At 43.2% G+C, this 25,455-nt stretch overlaps 1 protein-coding gene across 3 annotated transcripts in view; it reads right to left on the reverse strand.

Annotated features, from left to right (window-relative positions):
• The window catches only part of ATP11C (ATPase phospholipid transporting 11C (ATP11C blood group)), a 213,081-nt gene that overhangs the window by 9,636 nt on the left and 177,990 nt on the right, over nt 1–25,455 (reverse strand). For 2 of the 3 annotated variants that reach the window (XM_073543577.1, XM_073543576.1), the window contains exons 20-28: nt 19,300–19,468; nt 17,496–17,598; nt 14,597–14,742; nt 14,127–14,186; nt 10,173–10,300; nt 9,366–9,501; nt 6,642–6,707; nt 6,257–6,360; nt 5,643–5,796 (exon numbers count right to left, since the gene is read on the reverse strand). In XM_073543577.1, the coding sequence (XP_073399678.1) occupies nt 5,643–5,796; nt 6,257–6,360; nt 6,642–6,707; nt 9,366–9,501; nt 10,173–10,300; nt 14,127–14,186; nt 14,597–14,742; nt 17,496–17,598; nt 19,300–19,468 (1,066 nt within the window). Of the gene's footprint in view, nt 1–411; nt 514–5,642; nt 5,797–6,256; nt 6,361–6,641; nt 6,708–9,365; nt 9,502–10,172; nt 10,301–14,126; nt 14,187–14,596; nt 14,743–17,495; nt 17,599–19,299; nt 19,469–25,455 lie in introns of all 3 variants that reach the window. The other variant, XM_073543578.1, reaches the window with a different exon arrangement.

Below are 25,455 nucleotides of genomic sequence, written 5' to 3' on the forward strand. Positions count from 1 at the left end.
TCCTACAGAAGAGTAAGTCCGCTTTAGGTTTATTTACATAATTGGAATCAGTTTGTAAATTCAGAGAAATAAATATATATTTAAAAAAAATTCTGGATTGTTCCATCTATTGATAGGAATGTGTCAGGTGCAGGTGGAAAACCCACACAAGCTGTATTCCTGAATCTGGACAGTTTGCCAAACCATAAATCTACTACCGTAATAGGTTTTGGGATTTAAAAAAAATAAAAAATTTACAGTTAAAAAAGGGAACATCAGTTCCAATTATGCCGACAAACCAAACCTGATCTTATTCTTCCGTGTGATAATTCAGCAGCGGTACACCAATCCCAAAATTAAGCGTCAATCAGGTAGCGGAAAGCGCATTGGGGGCGGATTGGTTTCGTGATGATTTGGATCATGGTGGTATACCTCTTATAGTACATTAGACTCATCTGAGAACGTTCGTAAAAGGAGAGGTCTTACAGTCGACCGGGTAGTCTCTGAACCAACTGTTTTGGTGCACATTTTCTTCTAAAACAGTGATACAAACAACATAAAAATAAAGAGTGAACATGATATATAGACGATAAATGAGGATATGTTAATGGCTTTATGGAGGTCGCTTATGTTTTATGACACAATTATACTATAAAGAGCTCACTGAAAAGAAAGTTAAATGTGAGAAATCCCATCAGACGTAAACTTTGATATGCTATAGTGCACATGTAAAGGAAGTCCCGCTGGTCAGGGATCTTGGACCACCACCCCCTTAATAGCTCAAACCCCAGTTGACATTGTCCAGACATTTATAAAAAGCAAGCGGAAGCAGTGTTTTCACTTAGTCTAAAACTGAGACAACCAGAATGAGATAAAAAGTGAAGTTACAAACCTTAAAAACAAAAAATAACAAAATAAATTAAAAAAAAAAAAAAATTTTGAAAAAAAAAAAAGTAGAAAATTTGGAATAAAACATTGTCATGGCTATTGGTTGGTCTCAGCCTGTGCCTAAAAGGTTGCGTCAGATGGTCAATGACAATTTAGATAAAAGCGTTCTATATACAGTAGATCTGTTCTAGAATCACTGGGAGGTTCTAGATCCCAGGCTTCTCATATAATCTGCTCACAGGCATCACTGACATACATTTTAACGAATTCCCTTATAATCCATTACACAGCCCACAGAAAAGCAGTTCAAGAGGATAAACTTTTTTTGTTACCAAGTGAACTCAAAGGGATGGTGTCATCAGATCAATGTCCTGCTGTTTAAATCCGAATATTAATGTTACGTCTTTAAAAAAACAGAAATATTGCAGTTTTCCAACAAGTCCTAATTCCTGTTTTTACTGAAGCCCTTTCAACGGTCTCTCGATCACCACAGACAAGATTACAATGCAAAGTTCCACCTGTTTATGCAGTGTATAACACAGGATCCAGCATTCACAATCAGTGGCATCACAGCTCACCTCCTCCCCCTCTCTTCGCTATGACCTTTACCCAAATAAAAGCATAAGTACTGGTAGTAAAACTTCTATGCCAATGAATAGTGCCAGACACAGTCTATTTCTGCTTATGCTTTCAATAGGAAGCTGGAATTGAATATTAGGCTTGGTTGCCAGTGTGAAAATGGAAAGAGTTTAGATTTTTCTTGTCTAAATATACATGGTTATATCAATGTACATAGTTATATCAAAAATTTAAAAGAAAAATGTAAATGGGTCATGTTCTGAGGACACATTTATTTTTATGTATGTGACAAAATCTCTACCTCACAAGCATCATGAATGAGTATAACATGCATTAGCTACGATCAGGAAGATAGTAAAAGGGTTCCCTGGTAACTTGTATTTCATTAATTTAAATCCTTAGTAATTTTAGGCTATGGAGTCCAGAGGGCTGTCCTAATCAGTAACCGACACGTACCACAGTATGCAATAATGGGAAAACTGGCAATCTTTACGTAGGATTGCGCCACTGACTCCTAGGACCAAAATGAAGAAAGAATAGAAGAATGTATTGTTCTTAAACTTGTATCTAAACCAAACTAATGCTTACTATCTAGAAGGCAAAATTATAATTACAAGAACATCAATCAGCAATTTAATGGAAAAAAAAACTGGGATGGAGTAACTGTCATCTGCTCCATTTTCTTATCCTGCTGTCTCACTCTGGTCATTGGGCTCAAACGGAAGAAGCGTTGAGGGAGAACGCACTTCAAAAAAGTCTTAAAACGGCGAAACTTCTCCAAACTGGTAATTTTGTATAAGCACATCCATGGTGTGATCTCCAATATCTACATCCGATCGATAGGCAGGGGGAAGTGACAGGGAGCACGTTCTTTGGGAGCCGGTCAGAACAATATCAATTTAGTATTAAATAACATTAAAAGGCATAAGCATTTAGGAGTGCGAGTATGGGTGCAGATCCTATTATCGGGTCAGCTCTAATGAGAGCTCCCCAGCCATCACATTATAGAAAGCAACTAACTCATTAACTGACATTGTGAAAAGTAGCGGCTTTAAAGGTATATCTAGTTACTGCAAACAGCAGAAGAATAGTTGATGGCGCTTTGCACAACTGATATACATGCCAAATGGCTTTATACCTAAAACATAAAAACATTTTATGCAATTTCAGCTGGATTAATGGGATTTTAACCAAATGTGATGCCACTAAATGCAGAGACCTAAAAAAGAATGCTGAATGACTCTCCCATAAAGCCAATAAAACCTATAGCTTAATAAGTGAGCCTAGTCTGATATTCTAACCACGTTATTTTCTTGGGTAAGAAATCTGAAAGACCATAGGCAGTATAGCACTAAAAACATGTATTATGGTCATTACTTCCTAAATGCAAAATTAGAAAATGTTTTCAATAGTCATTATTACAAATGTCCTACTATGTCCCTTCTGTACTGTCTGTGTAACTCCTTCACATAACTGGTTGTGCTGCGGTTTCAGATCCGACAGTACACCACTTGTGGCCGTGTCTGTGCTTTTTTGCTTCCTTCTCCTGGTGTTAGAGGTGGCCAAAGGGAGAAGAGTTTGTACATTGCATATCACAGTGTGGATAGGTAGTAAAGCACCCAAGTCTTATGGGACAGCAGATCATTCAGGATGCACTGCATCAATGTTTGTCAGCAAAAGGGAGGACATCGCTGATGAGCTATAGCGACAGAAGAGGCACAGGAATGAAGCGGTGTTAGTCCACAAGAGCTAGCGAAGACAGAAGCATCCTGAATGCACAGAGGTCAAGTCCAGCATGTATTACCCTGGAGGGGCACACTCGTATGTGAAACATCCGACGGTAGGAGTAGTTTACAAACCGATCCTGAAACTTAGTGCAACTTACTAACCCTATATGGAAATCCTATTTCTCATGTTAAAAGCCTCCATAACTTTTCAGTTTCGTAAGAAGTTACATCTAAAAACACTTATGAAATACTAATAAAATGTGGCTGTACTCGTAGAGCAAATGACCATTAAGGAGTTGAAGAAATGTTGCACATACAATTGTAAAGAAAAGATTAGCCATTCATTTAGAAAAATGAAAAGTAGTAAGCCAAATTCACCTTAATCACTCCAAGGGAAACTGTGAGTACTGGAGGTTTGAGAAAGCATGAAGATAGTGGACGTTCCTGAGGAAGGCAAGTGTTTTGTTACCTGGTCCGAAGCAGAGACAGGGGGCAGGGAGAGAAGGAGGATCAGTAAAAGGAAGACAAGATAGTGAGAGGTGAACAGTCAGTAAATTACACACATAGAAGGGGCAAGCAGGGAAAGCACATGGATAGAGTACACGTTTTTTCTAAACAGATAGTGAGTTAAAGGGAATAGACATTAATACCAAAGAGACTACAGTGTTAGTCAAGCTGGTTAACCATCCCTTTCGTGACAAAGACAAGACAAACAGCTTGGTCCACTAGCAAGCCAGCCCAACAAGTAACATGTAGGTGTCAGGACAACACAATCTGCATTGGGCAGTTGATAAATACTAGATTTGAGGTCTAAATCGCTGTCATCAATTTCTTAGCCCTCTTAACTTTGATCATGACTAAATATTCAGTATTTTAGGCAAAGAACTCCTGAGGTGTCCACTGGGCGTTCAGAAATACACGATACGTCCTGTGTCAAGAACGACAACCCCTTCCTAAACGCCTCCATTCTGCTGAAGACCCAATGTCTACTGAGGTAGATTTCGGATTACACTGGAAACCTCAAGAAAGTTCATTTTGAGCAGAAGGGAAAGGTTTGCCTCAGGTAACACAGGACCCTTCATTGTTGAAGTAACACTCAGCAGACACTTCAGGAGGCATTTACATCACGTTAGCTAAAGCTGGAGTCACACATAGCAACTTACCAGCGACCCCGACAACGATATCAACGTGTCAGGATCACTGGTAAGTCGCTATGTGATCGCTGGTGAGCTGTCAAACAGACAGCTTCACCAGCGATTAACGCAGCGATGCCGAGCGCGCGGCATCGCTGTTCGTTAGCGCTGATGCCATGGATCCATGTAAAAAATAGAATTAAAATAAAAAATATTGTTATTCTCACCTTCCGACGTCCCGCGCAGCATTCCCGCCTCTCTCCCTCTTCTCCACGCTCCGGTCCCAGTAATCTTTTGCGAGAATGACTGCAATGACGTCCGTTCTCGCGGGATCGCGAAGTCTCACGGTCATTCTCGCAAAGGATTACTGGGACCGGGAGCGTGGAGAGAGGCGGGAAGATTGCGCGGGACGCCGGAAGGCGAGAATAACAATATTTTTTATTTTTTATATTATTTTACAGCTGGTCACTGGTCTCCCGCAGCGATGCGTGCTGACCAGCGGGAGATCAGCGACGAAAAAAAATGTCCAGAGGTTTCTTGCAGCGATCAGTGATACTGGCAGGGGGCCGGTCGCTGATCGCTGTCACACACAGCGATCTCGCTGGTGAGATCGCCGTTGTGTCACAAAAGTTGTGACTAAGCAGCGATCTCGCTAGCGAGATTGCTATGTGTGACGGGGCCTTAACAGATGGTTGTCTATGGTATGCGTTATTAGTAAAGGTAAACTGAAACATTTGTACTTCTTTCACTACCAGCTATGAAGTTCTGCTTGCAGCCTTGAGGGTCTAAAATGATAATTGATTCCCTTTATGCCTCTCCCTTCAGTGTAGTAACTGAGTCATTAGTAAATTCCCCACCATTTAGCTACAGCAGAAGCCATGCCGGTAAATGATCAAGTGCCTAGGATAAAGGAGACTTGATGTAACATCCCGTTATGTCACTGTAGTCCTCTGAGTTACGATGTACCACCTACAAGCAGTAGAACCACCATGTACAATACAGAGTACGTCCAGCCCCTGGGTTTGGATCACACACGTGAGGCCCTTCCCTTGTGAGCAGAAGCGGAGAACAAATAATAGAGCAAGGAACTGAAGCCGTCAGGGACAACTTCAATCTGACAATAAGCTGCTATCGGACTGGCCACTATTGGTGAAACAAACAATTGCAACATTTCCCAATAAAAAAGCAAATTTCTAACAACCTCCACAAGATTTAGAAGACTGTATTCATGGCCATGAGCGATAATATTCACATGACATGCCTCTTTTCTAGATCTTTATTTGGCAAACCCATGTTTGTGTTCAATGAAAAGTACAAGGGATTCGGCTCCTCTTACCTTTTGGCCCGCACGCCTCACATTTCTTAGAGTGATGAGCAATATTTCCGGATAAAGGCTTATAAAAATCAGCAGAATTATGGCAAGCCAAACAGACACCGAAGTCAGCATGTGAGAAAACACAAAGTACATTCGCTGCTGTCTGAGGAATGGCCTAGAAGACAACCCAAAGAGAGAAAGGTTAGAGCAGCTCTATCAGTGACAAAATTCACAGTCGGTTGGTCCAGCATGCTTATGGTGGAATCGGGACAAAGCATGAAAGTAAATGCTGCAACCCCTGCTCTGCAGGCAGTCACAATCTATCCATAAAGCTGTTACATGAGCTGCCGATCTCAAGACGAATTCTCTTCATGGATCTTCGGGAGCACACCGCCCCCCAGCCTCCTGGCTGTACTCCTGATTTGTGGACCATTGAGACGAGAAGCTTGTTTTCGCCGCAGATCCACAAGTGCCCTGCGGGTTACATCTACAGTCCGGGCACGGCCAGTGTATACCTACACAGATGCAAGTGGTTCTGACTGTGGTACATTTCTCTTTTACACAATAGTTTAATACAATTTCTGCTGGTTATATTCCATTTTTTTTTTATACATGAAGGTTTTTGTGAAACTTACCAAATGATTCCTCCCCAAAATATTGAGAAGATCACATAAAAAGCCAAAGAGCCCCATATGACCAAATGATTCATCCATGTCCAGTATCGAGTATCTAATGCAAGCTGGAAAAGGTAAAAAAAGTTACCTTACTAAAAATCACAGATCAGTAGAAAATTTGAGTCAAATATATTAAGTACTAAGTACATAGAGTAATAGGAAGGTAACGACTGATTTTACCCCCTTAAGGAACCCCAAAATAAATGGTAAATCATAGACTGTGATAATGAGGAACTGAATACCTGCAAATCACCACTATACCGGGACGTGCACCGCCTGCTCTATAACCAACGTTCAGAATCCCATTAAACCCTACATTAGCATATATAGAAAACGGTGTCCTTACCTTTAATGTGACTGTAAACACTAATGTAGTGAACACAGTTGTCCCAAAAGACCAGTTTCCAAATACCTGAAAGATCACAATAATCACAATTCATTATTTAGGAACAAAAGTTAGGCTGAGACTAGTCATGAGCGTATGTGCATGGATAAGGTGTTATAGGAGCATGCTCGGGTGCTAACTGATGGTCTTCGGCGTGCTCAAAAAATATGTCCGAGTCTCCGCCGCTGCATGTCTCGCAGCTGTTAGACCGTCACAACACATGCAGAGATTATCTGACAGACAGACAAACCCTGCATGTTTTGTGGCTGTTTGCCAGCTGTGAGACATGCAGCAGCCGGGACTCCAACATATTATTCGAGCATGACGAAGTCACTCGGTTAGCACCAGAGCATGCTCAGATAACACCTTATCCAAGCACATACTCATCACTAGATGAGACCCAAAGAGAACAGCTTTACATAAAAACCTGGAACGGAGGTGAAATAAAACTATGGTAAAGCTCTAGTACAGCATCTACACCAAATGTACTGAATCCATCAGGATAATGTCGCCACCACACATGCAAAGATTGCTCACAAATAGCTGGAGTAATATAAAGACTTCAAGGTGATGACTTGACCTTCAAACTTCCAGATCTCAATCCATTTTAAGATGTCCCGAGGAAGGTCCAATTCATGGAAGTCCTGTTCCCCCCTCCCAGTATTTATAGGGAAAAAATTATCTGAAAATGACCTATTGTTTTAATCAGATTTGTGTGTTAAATTGATTTTTTTTTTTTAAATTATTTTTGGAATTTTTTTTTTTTTTTTACATATCACAATCTGTAATATTGATTTAAAAAAAAAAAAAAAAAAATGTGCTTCACACCGGCAATTGGTTTCACATTTGTGTCTGTGTGCACAACTTTTGCGTACGCATGCGTCGTTTTGCAGTGTGCAGCGAACGCAACATGTTGCATTTTTTGAGGCATCAAAAATCCATCAAATATACGCAGGCATGCGCATGTGTGCGTTAAAAAACGCATTACTGTTTATGGGAATGCATGCGAACTCAAGGACATGCGTACACATGCGTTACTCAAATACATATAGAAATCCCATGAGACACGCCCATTTTTGTCTGGTGTCATATCGAACGCATGCGCATAAACAACGCAAACCCATGCAAAAATGCTTACAAACGCCCATCATGCGTAAGATGATGTGCATAAAAACGCTGCATAAACATGTATTTTGCATGCGTTTGCGCATGCGGATGATACACTGCGGACTAAACCGCTAATGGGAACCTAGACTTATTTATAAAAACACATTCCCTTTAAACAATCAACATGTGTGTGCATAGCCACAATGGTTAGAACCTGACCCTAGCTTTTGTATTAAAGCATCTAATGAGCGTGTGTAAAGGTCATTGTGTAGGGAGGGGCAGTAGGGTCATCTTTGACATAGCCTGCGGTGATTGATGCTGAGTTATCAGCCGTGTAGAGGTGTTACCTATAATTGTTTGCAGGAATACAAGGACAAGAAAACTGTAAACTCGTCATGAAAGAACTCGAAGAACGAGTCTAAACATGCCAGGATGCAGATATTGAGGAATACGAGTATTTCTAGTGGATCATGTTGGATTGTATCCCATTATACGTGGAAGAGGAAATTCTTAGTTAGAAAAAAAGGATTAACGTAAGGTGGCTGCAGGTGGACTTGTTAAAAGGAATAAGTTATCAGGTTTTTGCTATGTAATCTGAGAGCAATAGGATGTAGGAGCTGTGACCCTTATTCTAGCGGTGCATCACTTACTGGACTGCTTGGTGCAGTTTTGATAAAGCTCTGTTTTCTCTGTTGAAGATCTGCAGAGCTCAGAATGCAGAGCCCTGTATAACCCCGCCCACATCCCTGATCGGAAGCTTTGTGTGTACAATGTGCATTGCCAGCAAGCTGCACATCGGTGGTAGGGGTGGGGTTATACATAACAGCCTCACTGTGCTGCACGTGAGACCTAGTTCTGCTATCAATTTAAGTAGCAAAAACCTGCAAACAGAGTCCCTTAAATAATTGGTTAAAAGAGGACAAAATTTAAAACACTACACAATTAGACGCTGCACTGGCCTGGTGTGTTTACTATATATATAAAAAAATAAAAAAAGACATTAACTATTGAGATGGGTATCGCCCCCTACTTCTAGTGGACGCAGTGGCTTCGGTTTAACAATTGTACCTGCAGCACCCCCTACAGTAGCCTCTTTTTTTTTTTTCTACCCAAGAAAAAAAAATAGCTTTGCACATTGAAAGCAGAAAAATAGGATATTCAACCACAAACTAATCAATCACCAACTTTTCAGACACATTTTCATTCCAGATCTTTAAAAAATAAAAAAAGCTTCAAATAACATCAGAGAGAATTTTGCTTGATAATCCTGCAACGAGTGTCTTTAAGACCGCTTATGATTACCTTGCAGTGTAACTGCATCTTTGGCAACTGCTTGACAAATACAGTTAAGGAAAAAGATATATTATACAAAACGGATTACAGAAAACCTTTCTTGGATTTGAGTTTTTTGAAAACAAAAAAAGCCTTATAAATTAGCACCGTGTAAGTTATCTCAGAGACATCTTGCTTTGTGCCAATGAGATGTTGAATGAATCTAATGAACAAAACCAAAAGGAGAAGTTTACCATGGAGCATAAGAAAGCATTATGTATATATGCTAGCCCAAATATACTCTACCTGACCATTGCCATCCAACGAGGGATTCTGGAACAAGAAATAAACTCCAAAGAAAAATACTAGTCCTTCAAAGGCTCCCAATGCGGTCCAGTATAGAAAAGGCAACCACTGCAGCATTGCGTTATCGGATATTCTCCTGCAATGGGTATGAGAGCTGCGTTACTACAGAAAACCTGCATAATCCTCTCTAGGGCTATGTGCACACAGAGGTTTTTGGAATGGAAACTAAGCGAATATCTTCCAAATCCTCTTCAAAAATGCATAACTTCAAAAACTTGTGAGTTTCTGCACAGTTTCGGCAAAAAAAAAAAAACTGTATGCACATAGCACAAGGGTACGTGCACATGAATTAGGAGTGGTTTGGAAGCAGAAAACCTTTGATTCGCCCTCTAAAAATGTTCTACTCTATTTCCATCTGAAAAAAGAATTAAAATGACAATTGGATGATGATTATGTTGATGGAAGCACGATTGGGTCATGCTGGAGGCACGATGGGGTCACGGACGATGGGGTCACGCACTAAGTACGATCAGGACACGATGGATGATGAGGATTCTGCATTCTGTTGTAGACATTGACTCCTATAGGTTTCATATAAGTCCTATTTTCCTTGCACTATCTCAGCTGTCCTCAGCAACAGATGGTCTGCAGATAAAATGTGATTGTAGGGGATACTACTTGCAGGACTCCCCATGATCTCTCTAGGACAGTGCTCCAAATGAACACGTATAAATATAGCATTACATTAGGACCAGTATGCTCAGTATGGTGGGTGGGACAGTTATACAGGTGCAGGTTTATACTTACATATATAACTTAGGATTTGCTACTAGCGTTTCAATTCCGATGTGTTGTTCTAACAGACTATAAGCCAGGATCGGCATGGAGGTGAAGCAGATGTTGTACATGGTCAAATATGCAGCATCATAAAGGGGCTGAAACAAAGAGAAAATACAACAGTTACTGATTTTTCATACATATTAGAAATATAGCTAACAGTGGTACATTCATTCAGTGTGAGGATTTTGCAATATTTCGGCTTCTTGGACCTAAATGTGTGACAAGCAGGAAGATATATTAGAGAGAGACAGTAAAGGACACGGTCACACACTTTATACTGAAGTCATCCAAACCCACAGATATTGGTAGATGATCCTTTGTGTATGAGTGAAGCTCGACCGTCCCTCAACGGCTGATGGAGAGCAAACCATGAATCCTTGTCCGATCACTGCCAGAAGTGAATGGCCGCTTATTCCTCCCTTCCTATTTTTTCTTAAAATGTGTGCCTGGTAAACACAGGCCTGCATATCTAAAAGGGGATTAAGTAAGATAGCGGACAGAATAAGTAGCACTGTGGCCTTTTTTTTTTTTTTTTTTAAATTCATTCTGTCACTGGTCCCCCAAAATTTAATTAAATCAGCTAGGTTCCCTTATTTAGCTGTCCCTTCCTTTTTGGAAATGTATGGTATCTCTTTCTTTTAATTAGGTCATGTGATGATGTAGTGACCCCCCCCCGGACAATTGCATGGCTTTATACTCTGTTCATATCAACTACCAGAGATGCCTATATGATGCAATTTCCAAAACTGTAGCACTGAAGGTTTCCATGAGGAGTGATGGAGAAGGATACGGATAGAAATTTATATATCAAAGATAATGATGATGACTGCACAGTGCCTTCACACAGGGATAGTGTAGAAGATGACAGCTCAGACTCCATTTCTGTATACTGACAATCTATTAGTTCACTTAGGAGAATATGGAAGTAGGGATGATCACAATGTCCTCCCAGCTGGCAGTCATGGTACTGCTTTGCAGATTCAACATGAGATTTACAGCAAAGCTTAGAGGAATAACATGTAAAGTTGGAGGTTGCATGAAAGAAAACAGAAGGCTTTACTACTTGGAAGTACATGCATGTTCTCTAAGAAAAGTGCATAGTGTGACAATCAGGTTGGGGGATACAGTTTTAGAAAATAAAACTGGGAGTGTTTCTTTAACATTCAGCCCAGTGGTATCAGATGTGTATGGCTGGCACGGATTATTATTCACTTGCTTTCCTAATGCAAAATTATACAATTTAATTCTACAGTCTTAAAGGAGGATGAGTCATTGGATTTTTTTTTCAATTTAATCTGAGTTCCTCCTACAATTGGCGCTGCTCCACTGACTGTGAAAAATTTTTTTTTTTTATCTTTGATGCCCAAGGAAATAATGATGCAATTTTACCTTCATATACCACATAACTTTTCTGCAATTGTTTGCTTTATCTCCTCTGACGATAGCGGTTCAAATCACGGGTTATAGGAAGTTTTCGCCCCCAGTAATTTGCCCCCAGGTACATTTCGCCTCCAGCATTTCGCCCCTGGATGTTTCGCCCCCGGATGTTTCACCTACAGCATTTTGTTTCTGGATGTGTTGCCATCTGATGTTTCGCCCCTAGCATTTTGACCCTAGATGTTTCACCCTCAGCTTTTAGGGTCAGCATGCAGGGAACAAAACATCTAGGGCTGAACATACCTGGGGGTAAAATATACAGGACCCTAATTGCTGGGGATTCCTGTGGCTGCCTTTTCAGCAGCTCACCCAGTGTTTCTTCTGGCTGGAAGATGGGCACAGAAGAAAGAAAAAAACCTGTTCCAGAATCAGCGAAGCAGAGACAATTGGAGGAGGTATTCATTTTAAAGAAACAAAATCCAATGAAAGGTCCTCTTTAATGAAATATGCCCTACCATTCAGAGAGGGCAAATATTACATTTAGTTGAATGGTCTGCAAAATCTGAGACAAACCTGTCAGAGGTCTGCTCAAGAGGTGACACAGATAGAAAAGGGCCCCTGTGCAAGAACATCATATGGAACCTTTGTAGCCCCATCAGTTCATCACAAGGCACAATTCCACTTATTTTGGAGGTGGAAATGGCCCCCCTTAGATCTTGGACCCCTTGTGCAGTTGCAAAGGTTACACCAATGGTATGTCCACCCCTAGGTCTGCTCCTGGCCGACTGTAGTCTGAGCTCAGGGAGGAGAGATTGTACACAGCAGAAGAAGAGAAGCGATTGAAGAAAACTCAATTCACATTGGAAGGAAGCTGTAAAGTGATCTGTTTACACGGACCTAACAGCGGCACTGACTGGTAAAGTTCTCCTGATTAGCAGATAGTTAAATGCCTATTTACACAGGCAGACCAAAGTAAACTACGTGCAAAAAGCGATTTGTAATAGATCGTTCCATGTGCCTGGGCCGCCATGGCTCTTGTCAGTGTGAGTTATGTTTACACAGGACGATGCATCACAGAGAATCATGATCTTTTGGGCTGCACAAAGGATCATTCCACACGATAAACAAGTGTTTTGCTCATTCTTTGGCAGCCTACTTACATGGAAAGCTATGGTGCAATGAACGTTCTTAAGAACACTTGGGTATGATAATCAGTATAAACGCACACTGAGACTGCAGATGGGAAAGCACAGTGATCCTTCATGAGCTGTGGAAGGAAAATCACTCCAGGAACGAAGCTGTACTAATGACACTAGAGCTGGTGAAGGCAGCAACACCATAAATGCACTGAACCAACAATAAGCATTACTGGGAGGAATACCACCACGTGCGACAAGTCTGACCGCAAAAGAAACCTGCAAACTGCATATAAGGGGAATGAAGAATGCAGAATAAAACTAAAAGGTAGCTACTAACATGTCAAAACCATTTTTTCCATGCCGGGATTGTACATCCGGTATTATTTGTATCACTAGAGGACACCAATGTTTGGCACCAGAAGAACTTTTTTTCTTTATTTTTACAAGTTGTGGAGCTAGTACTTCAGTGCCATGAGAGAAGAGGTTACTAGACACAAAGATGTTACTCCCCTGTAACACTTATTTTATTGGAAGTGTGAGAGCTTGAACACCAGCTTCATATTTATTCCTCCTTGCCTCACGCTTGTAAAACTTCTAAGGTGACGTCTTACAATCTTTAGATAAGTATAGGACTGCTGAAGACAACGCACATATCAAAGCAGATCCAAAGCAAATCCACACCTATACAAATCTCTCACCGCACACCCAATAACCATTACCGCACCCTGCTGCCACGCTTATCCTTCATCGGTTCTTACACAATTACAGAAGACCGGTCACCAGATCAAAAGCTGCCTGGGATTGCTTTTATTTTTGTTCCTGTTGTTTTCTTGAGTATTCCAATTTTAGTGGGTTTTTTTTAATCCAAAATATGGTTTAGAGAGATGGGCCTTTTTATTTAGTGCTGCTTTATGTAGTCTTTACCAAGGAGGCATGGCTCACAGGGTTCTCTGGGGGCATGGTAAAAATCTTTTGTTGGAATCAAAAGTAACCATTTTTTTAATCTTATTTTATTCTCTCTGCCCTCCTTAGTATTCCTTTTTTAATCTGCTATACGGTTCCAGAGATGGGGGCCATTTTATTTAGTGCAAATTTTCATGGTCTCTACTAAGCGGGCGTTGCCAACAGGATCCTCTGGGGCGTGTCTTTAAGATGATTTGCATAATGACACCATGAGCAACATCCCTTTGGTAAAGACCATGAAAATCAGTCCTAAATAAAAAAGACCCCCCTATCTTTGGAATCATATGGTGGATTTAAAAAAAAAAAAAAAAAAAATCGGAACACTCTGGGGAGGAACAGGAATTAAATAAGAGCAAAAAGTGGTCCCTTTGACCTGGTGAGAGGAGATCTTTAAGACAAACTGAGACTCGTCTATAAAATATTAGTGGAAATCAGTGCTTACCTGTTGTGAAAACCCACAAAAGAACTGGTATAAAAACTGTGGCAGGATGAAACACAGGTTCTGCAAAGAGAGGAGTAAAAAGCAAATTATTCTACATCACTGGTGCGGCCTACGGCAGTGTCTTCACAAGAGAGTGGTGATACTAATGATAGGAGGCTCATCCATGGTTCCTGTATGTAATACACAGGAATCCACCTTACCAAGATCACCCATCTCTACAGTAGCACAGTTGAGAGCTGCAGCCATCAATGCCGGAAGAGGTCTACAGACACTTTACCATCAAAAGCAAATTCAGCAAACTTCCCGTAACTTTCTTGAAAAGTTACTTTGCTCATTATCAGAGCTGAGCTAATGAAGCATCAGCGATTAAAATTGATTTTCAGAGAAACCATCCTGCACAGCAGACGATCCATGGCTTACTGGGATTGATAATGTTTTGGTTTTCCTTGGTAATATTATGTAGGTCTTACCTTATAAAAGAAATACTGTACAAGGTGCGCTATCCTGACGTAGTACAAATGGCCGTGAGCTAAGAGAAGTTTTTTTAAGTGCTTGAATTTTGGCACGGCATAGTCGCTGTTTCTCGCAGCTTGGCGACCTTCTTTTCCTTTAATACCTGGAAGAAAAAGACAGATTTCGTTAAATTCTAAAACAGGGGGAAAACTTTAAAAAGCCCCAAAAAATAGTGTGTGTAACCACAGACCCTTACACAGCCTACCAGACCAAAGGGACAACTCTCATAGCAGTCTTTACACATACCGGTAATGGTTTTTATAAGTAATTTAAAAAAAGTATTTGTTGCAGATTTACGGTAAGCACTTTTTTTTTTTTTTTTTTTTTGCTTTACAAGCAGATTATACAGCAGATTTTTTTTAATGGATTTTACCTTATTACAAAAGGTGCAGAAACAATAGACGTGTGCAGTAATTTTTTTTTCCTACACTGTATTTAAGAGATTTGAGAAAGGCTATTTCCTTCTTGTTAACAAAATGTACAGGTGAAAGCCATGCTGATAAAAGAAGAAGAAAAAAAGTTCCACTCTCCCCAGGAATCCGCTCCCCGCATTGCACCAGAAGCGATGACATGCCAACACCCAGTCTCCTGGTCCCGCAGGCATAGTGGGTGGGCGACTGGTGATCGTCGTCACTTGTAGTCTGGTACAGATTACTGGAGCAGGGACTCCCAGGGTGAGAACAGCTTTTCTTTTATCAGCATGGCTGTTCCTCCATATATTTTGCATAAAATGCTATAAATATCCCTTTAAATTCCTGTACTCCTTACCGCAACTGTAATACCTTGCAGATTTTCTGCCTACTAATCTGACTTGAAATGTGGATCCACTAAGCTGAGCCTTTAAAAAGGAAAAAAAAAAACAAAAAAAAAAAAACACAACACACAGGCCAGAAAGCAACACTTCTGGAGCGATGTCCTACGACTCTGTATTCAAGTTTTCTGGGGAAGAGTGCTGTATCCCTGTGACGTTTCAGAACCTGTCACAATTACAGGCTGTGTTCACAAACGGCATTTTTTGCCCTAAGGCCTGTTTCACAATTCCGTTATTTTGACGGAAGGCAAATCCGCGCGAGAGAGACAGAGATAATTTTTTGTTTTTGTTTGCACGGCTGTCCGGAACGCTACTCAGGGGTTAAAAAGCCCTGCTCCAGCGAATCTGCCGGGCATGCGCAATATAAATTAGCGGAACGTCGCTCGGAAAAAACGTTGCAGAGTCCGTCCCATCCTCCCGTGAGACGCTAAGATTTTGACGGATCCGTCAAAAAACGGGTTGGACGGACGACCGTCAGTCAAGATCTGCCGCTAATGTAAGTCTATGGGGGGGGAAACGGATCCGCCCCTTTTTTGGCGGATCTGTTTTTTTTTTCCGAAAATTGGTGGATTTTGACTGACGTCAAAAAACTGAAGTGTGAAACAGGCCTAAGTTGAATTTAAAAAAAATCATATTCAAATTGGAGAGGCGGGGGATTTTTTAAGCTCATCACACCATGTCATCCGATATTGGAGCCGGAAATTTGTGTCGGGTGCCGGTCCTGCTGATGAAGCTCAGCCAAAGGTTCAAGGAAAAAGAAATAAGAGGCACATCCATCCACGATATTTAAAAATTTAATTCATGCTTTATTCAAGATTCATTAAAAACATGGAATCCAAAAAATATATATAAAAACCTGACGCGTTTCTGGTGTCCAAACGTCCTTAGTCAATGGATATGAGGGAGTTTGGACACCAGAAATACGTCAGGTTTTTATATATATTTTTTGGATTCCATGTTTTTAATGGATCATGAATAAAGCATGAACTACATTTTTACATATCGCGGACGGATGTGACACTTATTTTCTTTTTCTTAAATCACATTCAACACAAAGTAACCATGATGTAGGAACACAGGCGAATAACATTTTGATTAAAGCATCTTTACAAGTTACTGTCTATTAAAAATACTCTCCATTCTCAAAATTGGAGGCATTTTTACGGCTATAGTGTACCGCTCATTTCTTAGCCTACCAGCCACTGAGCAGTTCCAGAGTGGCAGGTTACCCAGGCAAAAAATGAGCGTCACTTGTGAGCTCTATACTTTACGGCCTGATCGAGGTGCTCTGATACTAGTTGGATGAGACCGACCTCCATGACGCTTTGCTCCGCCGATGAAGGAGAGGAAAATCTACCTGTGTTAGCGGTATGAGAGAGTGCTTCAATCAGGCCAGCAATGCGATCATGCTGCTGGTCCGAACTGACAATCTTCAGAACCACTACTGCGAGCAGGTAGAGGCATATTCCTGAAAGGGACATTAGAACAACCCTTGAAAAGGAATATTTCCACCTACAAGATCCCATACCAATATGTAGTAGGAGAAAAATAATAGCAAATACATTAATTAGAAATGTAATATAGTTCTTCTGATTCGCTATGCCACTTACCTTAAGGGCAAAGCTTTGCAATAGCTTAGGTATTCATAGTTACGACCACTCATATACTGACAGATACTGAGTAAGCTTTTAGTGGTCACAATCAAGGATAATTAAGCTTCTGCAACGCACTGCACATGGTGTAAGTGACATAGCTAATTAGAAGAACTCTACTACATTTCTAATTGGAGGTATTTGCTAATATTATTACTACTACACCTCCTACTTATTCGGATAGGATCTTGCAGATAGGAATACCTCTAACTCCCAGTCCATTCCTCACAATTGCCATAAATAATATGTACCCTGCTGTACTGTCTATACAGGGAGGAAATCTGTGTTCAATTCAAGAATCACTCAGGGAAAGAACTTAAAAAAAAAAAAAAAAAACAAACAAAAAAGGTAATTTCATCATCATTTTAATTTACAGCTCCAGCTATGGCGTACCGATCCCAACGTGAGCTTCTAGTATCATACTGACATCATTTGCTCCATCACCCACAGACAGTGTGATTGGGTTTCCTTTAGTATTTTTCACCATTTTAACAATCTGAAAAAAAAAAATAAAAAATACATTTTTAATAAAAAAAAATATCAATTATATCTTCAACGACCACATTTTTCCAGGAAGAGCAATACAAGGAATCACCTATAAAATATATCAATTTTTGTTCCCCATAGAGTATAGTACTTAGAGAATTCTGTCCGTCTTGTGTCTGCTACACACAAGATCACGGTGTTACGTCAGTACAGACTACACTCCGAGCCATTGCACACTGCTCAAAAAAATAAAGGGAACACTTAAACAGAATATAACTCCAAGTAAATCAAACTTCCGTGAAATCACACTGTCCACTTAGGAAGCAACACTGTTTGACAATCAATTTCACATGCTGTTGTGCAAATGGAATAGACAATAGATGGAAATTATTGGCAATTATCAAGGCACCCTCAATAAAGGAGTGGTTCTGCAGGTGGGGACCACAGACCACATCTCAGTACCAATGCTTTTGAATGTTGGTTGTGCTTTCACACTCGTGGTAGCATGAGACGGACTCTACAACCCACACAAGTGGCTCAGGTAGTGCAGCTCATCCAGAATGGCATATCAATACGAGCTGTGGCAATAAGGTTTGCTGTGTCTGTCAGCGTAGTGTCCAGAGGCTGGAAGCGCTACCAGGAGACAGGTCAATACACCAGGAGATGTGGAGGGGGCCAAAGGAGGGCAACAACCCAGCAGCAGGACCGCTACCTCTGCTTTTGTGCAAGGAGGAATAGAAAGAGCACTGCCAGAGCCCTGCAAAATGACCTCCAGCAGGCCACAAATGTGCATGTATCTGCACAAACGGTTAGAAACAGACTCCATGAGGATGGTCTGAAGGCCCGACGTCCACAGATGGGGGTTGTGCTCACATCCCAACACCGTGCAGGACGCTTGGCGTTTGCCACAGAACACCAGGATTGGCAAATTCACCACAGACACCCTGTGCTCTTCACAGATGAAAGAAGGTTCACACTGAGCACAGGTGACCAACGTGACAGAGTCTGGAGATGCCATGGAGAGCGATCTGCTGCCTGCAACTTCCTTCAGCCTGACCGATTTGGCAGTGGGTCAGTAATGGTGTAGGGTGGCATTTCTTTGGAGGGCCGCACAGCCCTCGATGTGCTCGCCAGAGGTAGCCTGAATGCCATTAGTTACTGAGATGAGATCCTCAGACCCCTTGTGAGACCATATGCTGGTGCGGTTGGCCTTGGGTTCCTCCTAATGCAAACAGTGCCAGACCTGATGTGGCTGGAGTGTGTCAGTAGCTCCTGCAAGATGAAGGCATTGAAGCTATGCTTTAGTCCAGGTCTGGGTGGGCCATCCGCCGCCTCATCAGGAGCATGCCCAGGCATTGTACAGTAGGGAGTTCATACAGGCACGTGGAGGCCACACTCAATACTGTGCATCTTTTCCTTGTCATGGTGTTTCCACTGAAGTTGGATCAGCCTGTAATTTGATTTTCCACTTTGATTTTGAGTATCATTCCAAATCCAAAGCTCCATGGGATATTCATTTTGATTTACATTGATAATTGTTATGTTTTATTGTTCTGAACACATTCCACTATGCAATGAATAAAAATTTGCAAATGGAATATTTCATTCAGAGATAACTAGGATGTGGTATTTTAGTGTTCCCTTTATTTTTTTGAGCAGTGTATGTCCGTATGTGTACATGGTGCAATCAGTACATGTGACACCTACATACCTGTGCTTTCTGCAATGGTGCCATACGACAACATAACACGGCTGTACACTTCTGACAGATCTGTAGAAATATGTTTTTATAATGACTGGAGCTGCAGTTAGAATTTAATATTAGAGACAAGGTGAATCCGTCAATGATCAGCCCATAATCTTGGCTTCCTGTCCAGCTCCTGAAACAGAGGAAAGTGAGGCTTACTCATGTGACGCACGGTATATAAAGCTCTGGCAAAAATGAAGAGACCACTGCACAGTTTTACAAAAATCAGCTTCTCTACATGTCTGACATCCATTCCAGTGTCAGTTGAATTCCAACCAGAGTACACTTCATTCTACTTAATGTGCTTCTGATTAGGTTATCACCCGAACCAAATCTTATTTAATGAAGGAAAGTATAAAAAACCCTGCTGTAGTGTTCACAATCCTCTTGCAATAGGACAACATGGATGGCAAAACAAGTGCTAGTAATATTTCAAAAGTAATTGGCATGGTTAAGGTTAAAAGTTATTTTTTCATTCCTAAGGAGTTGAAAAGAAAAGTCTTGAGTGAGGAAAAGAAGGGCTCAATTATGGATTTACTAGCAGAGGGATAAAGTGAGCGTCATGTTGCCTCCATCCATAAAATTTCAAAGACGGAAGTCCATTACAACAAGGTCAAGCAGCAGACATTGGGGACAACAAAGCTACAGATTGTCAGAGGGCAAAAAAGACTCTCCACTGACCGGGATGACAGTCATCTTATTCGAAGGTCACTCAGAAACCACAGGAAGACATCAAGTGACCTACAAAAGGAATGGCAAATGGCAGCTGGGGTGAAGTACACGGCAAGAACAGTTCATAACAGGCTCCTAGAGGTAGGGCTCAAGTCATGTAAAGGTAGAAAAAAGCCTTTCATCAATGAGAAGCAAAGGAGAGCCAGGCTGAAGTTTGCCAGACCATAAGGATTGGACCATAGAGGACTGGAGTAAGGTAATCTTTTCTGAGGAGTCCAATTTTCAGCTTTGCCCAACACCTGGTCTTCTAATGGTTAGATGGAGACCTGAAGAGGCGACAAGCCACAGTGTCTTGCAACCACTATGAAATTTGGTGGAGGATTGGTGATGATCTGGGGGTGCTTCAGGAAGGCTGGAATTTGGCAGGTTTTCCTTTGGGAGGGATGTATGAATCAAGCCGCATACAAGGTTATTCTGGAAAAAAAAAACAGGATTTTTTAGGTTGCTTACCGTAAAATCTGTTTCTCAGAGCCTTCATTGGGGGACACAGAGACCATGGGGTGTATGCTGCTGCCACTAGGAGGCTGACACTATGCACAAAAAAGTTAGCTCCTCCTCCGCCGTATACACCCCACCGACCGGCAGGAAATTCCTCAGTTAGTGAGAAAGCAGTAGGAGAAGTAACGGAATAGATTGAAAACAGAACGAACAACTCAACTGTAACCAATCGACAAACATAAGAACAGGAGTTGTAGAACATGGGAGGGTGCTGTGTCCCCCAATGAAGGCTCCAAGAAACAGATTTTACGGTAAGGCTGGTTTCACATTTGCGTTTTTTAGCGCTGGAAAAAAACGCTAACCTGCGCATGCGTTTTTTCCCCTATATTTAACATGGGTGCGCATACCTGCGCGCTTGTAAGCGCATATATGCGATTTTCATGCGCTGCGTTTTTTTGGGGTGTGCGATTGGATTTTCCAGACGCATCATGTTGCATTTTTTGGCCCTGCAAAAAAGCGCATGCGCACATATGCGCACGTTTTGCGCTAAAAATGGCCATTATAGCCTATGGATGCGCATATGTGCGCACTGGCATGCTCATGTAAGCGTTTTTTTGCATATGCGTTTTTTTTTTTTAACCATGGAATTTAGGGGTTTGAGTTAGAGTTAGGGTTAGTTAAGGGGGTTTAGGGTTAGGGTTAGGGTCAGGGTCAGGGTTAGGGTTGGGTTTTGGGTCAGGGTTAGGGTTTAGTATGGTTTGGTTAAGGGTTAGGGTCAGGGTTAGGGTCAGGATTAGGGTTAAGTATGGTTTTGTTAAGGGTTAGGGTTAGGGTCAGGGTTAGGGTCAGGGTTAAGTATGGTTTTGTTAAGGATTAGGGTCAGGGTTAGGGTCAGGATTAGGGTTAAGTATGGTTTGGTTAAGGGTTAGGGTCAGGGTTAGGGTCAGGGTTAGGGTCAGGGTTAGGGTTAAGTATGGTTTTGTTAAGGATTAGGGTCAGGGTTAGGGTCAGGATTAGGGTTAAGTATGGTTTGGTTAAGGGTTAGGGTCAGGGTTAGGGTCAGGGTTAAGTATGGTTTTGTTAAGGGTTAGGGTTAGGGTCAGGGTTAGGGTCAGGGTTAGGGTCAGGGTTAGGGTCAGGGTTAGGGTCAGGGTTAGTGTTAAGTATGATTTGGTTAAGGGTTAGGGTCAGGGTTAGGGTTAGGGTCAGGGTTAGGGTTAGTAAAGTCATGGTTTGGGTAGTGTGAGGGGCCACCTAAAAATGTTGGAAAAAAACGCAAACGCGGTAAAAACGCGCTAAAAACGCATACAAACGCATAAAAACGCTGCGTTTTTTTCATGCATGCTCATAAAAATGCTTGAAAAAAACGCAGCAGTTGTATGCTTATGTATGCGTTTTTTCAATGCGTTTTTTTGCGGGAAAAACGCGCTGCAAATAAAAGCAAGTGTGAAACTAGCCTAAGCAACCTAAAAAATCCTGTTTTCTCGTTCGCCTTATTGGGGGACACAGAGACCATGGGACGTCCCAAAGCAGTCCCTGGGGTGGGAAACAAACTTCCATCAGGCCAGTGGACTCACCACCGCGGCCTGCAGAATCCTTCTACCTAGGCTGGCGTCCGCCGAAGCATAGGTGTGGACCCTGTAGAATTTCACAAAAGTGTGAACCGAAGACCACGTTGCAGCTTTGCAAAGCTGCAGCGCGGAAGCTCTGTGGCGCACCGCCCAGGAGGCACCCACCGCCCGGGTAGAGTGCGCTCTGATCCCTGAAGGAGCTGCACGATGCTTGACCCGGTATGCCTCCAAAATTGCCGATCTGATCCAGCGAGCAATAGTGGCCTTTGAGGCTCGGTGACCTTTCCTTGCACCGTCTGGAATGATAAACAGAGAGTCTGACTTCCGCAAGGAAGATGTCCTGGCTAGATAGACTCTCAATGCCCTGACCAGGTCCAGCTTGTTCAAGGATCGCTCCCGAGGATGAGCTGGGCTCGTGCAGAAGGATGGCAGAACAATGTCCTCATTGAGGTGAAACGAAGATACCACCTTCGGAAGGAAAGAGGGCGGAGGCCGCAGAACTACCTTGTCCTGATGAAGTACCAAGAAGGGAGAGCGGCAAGAAAGGGCCGCTAATTCCGACACACGTCGGATGGAAGTAATGGCCACCAGAAAGGCCACCTTCCAAGAAAGGAGGGCAAGGGAAACATCCCTGAGAGGTTCAAAAGGAGGACCTTGCAGAACCCCAAGAACGAAATTAAGATCCCAAGGATCCACGGGCGCTCGGTACGGAGGAACCGTGTGAGCCACACCCTGAAGAAAGGTTTTGACCTGGGGCCGGGAGGCCAGCGTCTTCTGAAATAATATGGACAGTGCCGAAACTTGACCCTTAAGGAACTGAGAGCAAGCCCCGCATCCAGCCCTGTCTGAAGAAACGCCAGAACAGAAGGAAGTGAAAAAACCATGGCCGCAATGTCATTGGCCTCACACCAGGAGAAATAGGCTTTCCAAGTACGGTAATAGATCTTGGAAGAGGAAGGCTTTCTGGCGCGGATCATGGTATGAATCACTCGATCAGAGAATCCTGCCCATTTCAAAACCTCGGTCTCAACAGCCACGCCGTTAAATTGAGCGACCGAGAATTGGGGTGGCAAATCGGGCCTTGCGACAGCAGATCTGCCCTGTCGGGAAGCTTCCAGGGGGCGTCCGCGAGAAGGTTGACAATGTCTGCGAAGCAAGACCTTCTGGGCCAATTCGGGGCGATGAGGACGACTGGAATCCCTTCTGCCTTGATTTTCTTCAACAGCTTGGGAAGAAGAGGCAAGGGAGGGAACAGGTAGGGGAGCTCGAACTGTGACCAAGGAACGGCCAGAGCGTCGGCGCCCCCTGCCAGGGGGTCCCGAGACCTGGACACGAATTGTGGTACCTTCCTTTTGAGGAGAGACGCCATGAGGTCTACGTCCGGGGTTCCCCACCGACGGCAGAGCAGATGAAACACCTCCGGATGTAGGGACCATTCCCCTGCCGCGAGACCCTCGCGGCTTAGAAAATCGGCGGCCCAGTTGTCCACGCCGGGAGTGTGAACCGCGGAAATTGTTGGAACAAAGGTCTCTGCCCATTGAAGAATTCTGGACACTTCCGCCAGGGCTAAGACTCTCCGTGTCCCCCCTTGTCGGTTGATATACGCCACCGCTGTGGCATTGTCTGTTTGAATCCTGACAGGCAGGCCCTTCAGGCGCCGTTCCCAGTGGACGAGAGCCAGAAGGATCGCTTGTATCTCTAGGACATTGATCTGCAGAGCCGATTCCTGAGTCGACCATCGACCCTGAACAGTGTGATTGCGGAACACTGCACCCCAGCCGATGAGGCTGGCGTCCGTTGTGACAATCTGGGAAGAAAAGACCGCCCCGAGAGAATGAGGGGAGACGTCAACCACCAGTTGAGAGACCGCTTGATCCGGCATGAAAGACGAACCGGACGATCCAGAGACAGAGCCGACCTGTTCCACCTGGACAAAATGGCCTGCTGGAGGGGCCTGGCGTGAAAACTGGGCAAAGGGAACTGCCTCTATTGCTGCCACCATCTTACCCAGAGTCCTCATGGCTGTCCTGAGAGATGAAAACCGTGCGATCTGTAGTGATCGGACGCCCTGCTGCAGGGAAAGAATCTTGTCTTGTGGGAGAAATACCCTTGACCGACGAGTGTCGAAAAGAAGGCCCAGAAACACAAGGCGTTGAGTAGGGATCAGACAGGACTTTTCCGGTTGACGATCCACCCAAAACTGGACAGGGTGTCTAGAACGATTGCCACACTTAGGCGGGCCTGATGAAAGGAGGGAGCCTTGATCAGAATATCGTCGAGATACGGAAAAAGAACAAGACCTCTGATCCTCAACAAGGCCATCAACGCCGCCATAATCTTCGTGAAGACTCTGGGAGCGGTGGCGAGCCCGAAAGGGAGCGCGACGAACTGATAATGTTCGTGGTGAATCGCAAACCACAGGAACTTCGGATGTCCGGGAAATATGGGCACGTGTAGATAGGCATCTTGGATGTCTATGGAACACATGAATTCCTGCTCCTCCATGGAGGCAATCACCGAGCGAACCGACTCCATCCGGAAGTGGCGGAGGCGAACTCTCTTGTTGAGTAACTTGAGATTCAAGATGGGTCGAACCGCCCGTTCCTTTTTCGGCACCACAAACAGGTTTAAATAAAACCCTGTGAATCGTTCCGATTCGGGAACGGGCACAATCACCCCGGAGCTGAGGAGAGAGGCGATGGCCGAACCGAACCCCGGGATCAAGGCAGGATCCCGTGGCGGACGGGATTGGAAGAAGCGATCCCGTGGAAGAGAAACAAACTCTATTTTGTATCCTGTCGATACAACCTCTCTGACCCAAGCGTCCTCTACTGAGGCGAACCAGACGTCGCTGAAGAAAAGAAGTCGACCTCCCAATTGGAAGGGACCCACGGAAGACCGATGATAGTCATGCGGACGTAGACCGTCCAGATCTAGATCTGGGTGGTCTTCCCTGGGAAGAGTGGGACCGCCAGGACGGAGTGAGCCTGAAGGAGACCTTCTTTCTTTCCTGACGTGCTTGTGGCCTTTGCTGGTTGGAAGGGTTTTCCGCCGCATTGAAACGGCGGAAAGACCGAAAGGGACGGAACTGACGCCTTGGAGGAGGTCTGCGAGACTTGGATTGGGGGAGAAGAGAACTCGTACCTCCGGTAGCGTCCTTAATAATCTGGTCCAATTGGGACCCAAAGAGACGCACTCCTTGAAAAGGCAGATTAGTCAGACTTTTTAGAGGACAAGTCCGCCTGCCAGGCCTTGAGCCAAATTGTACGTCGGATTGCCACGATGTTGCTTGACGCCTGAACCGCGCAAGATGCGGCATCCAAGGAAGCAGAAAACAGATAATCCCCCGCATGGGAAATCTGATTGGCGAGATCGGCCA

Source organism: Dendrobates tinctorius, unplaced genomic scaffold, assembly GCF_039654945.1.
Source record: "Dendrobates tinctorius isolate UK_male_01 unplaced genomic scaffold, ASM3965494v1 ptg000133l, whole genome shotgun sequence".
Taxonomy (NCBI): Eukaryota; Metazoa; Chordata; class Amphibia; order Anura; family Dendrobatidae; genus Dendrobates; species Dendrobates tinctorius.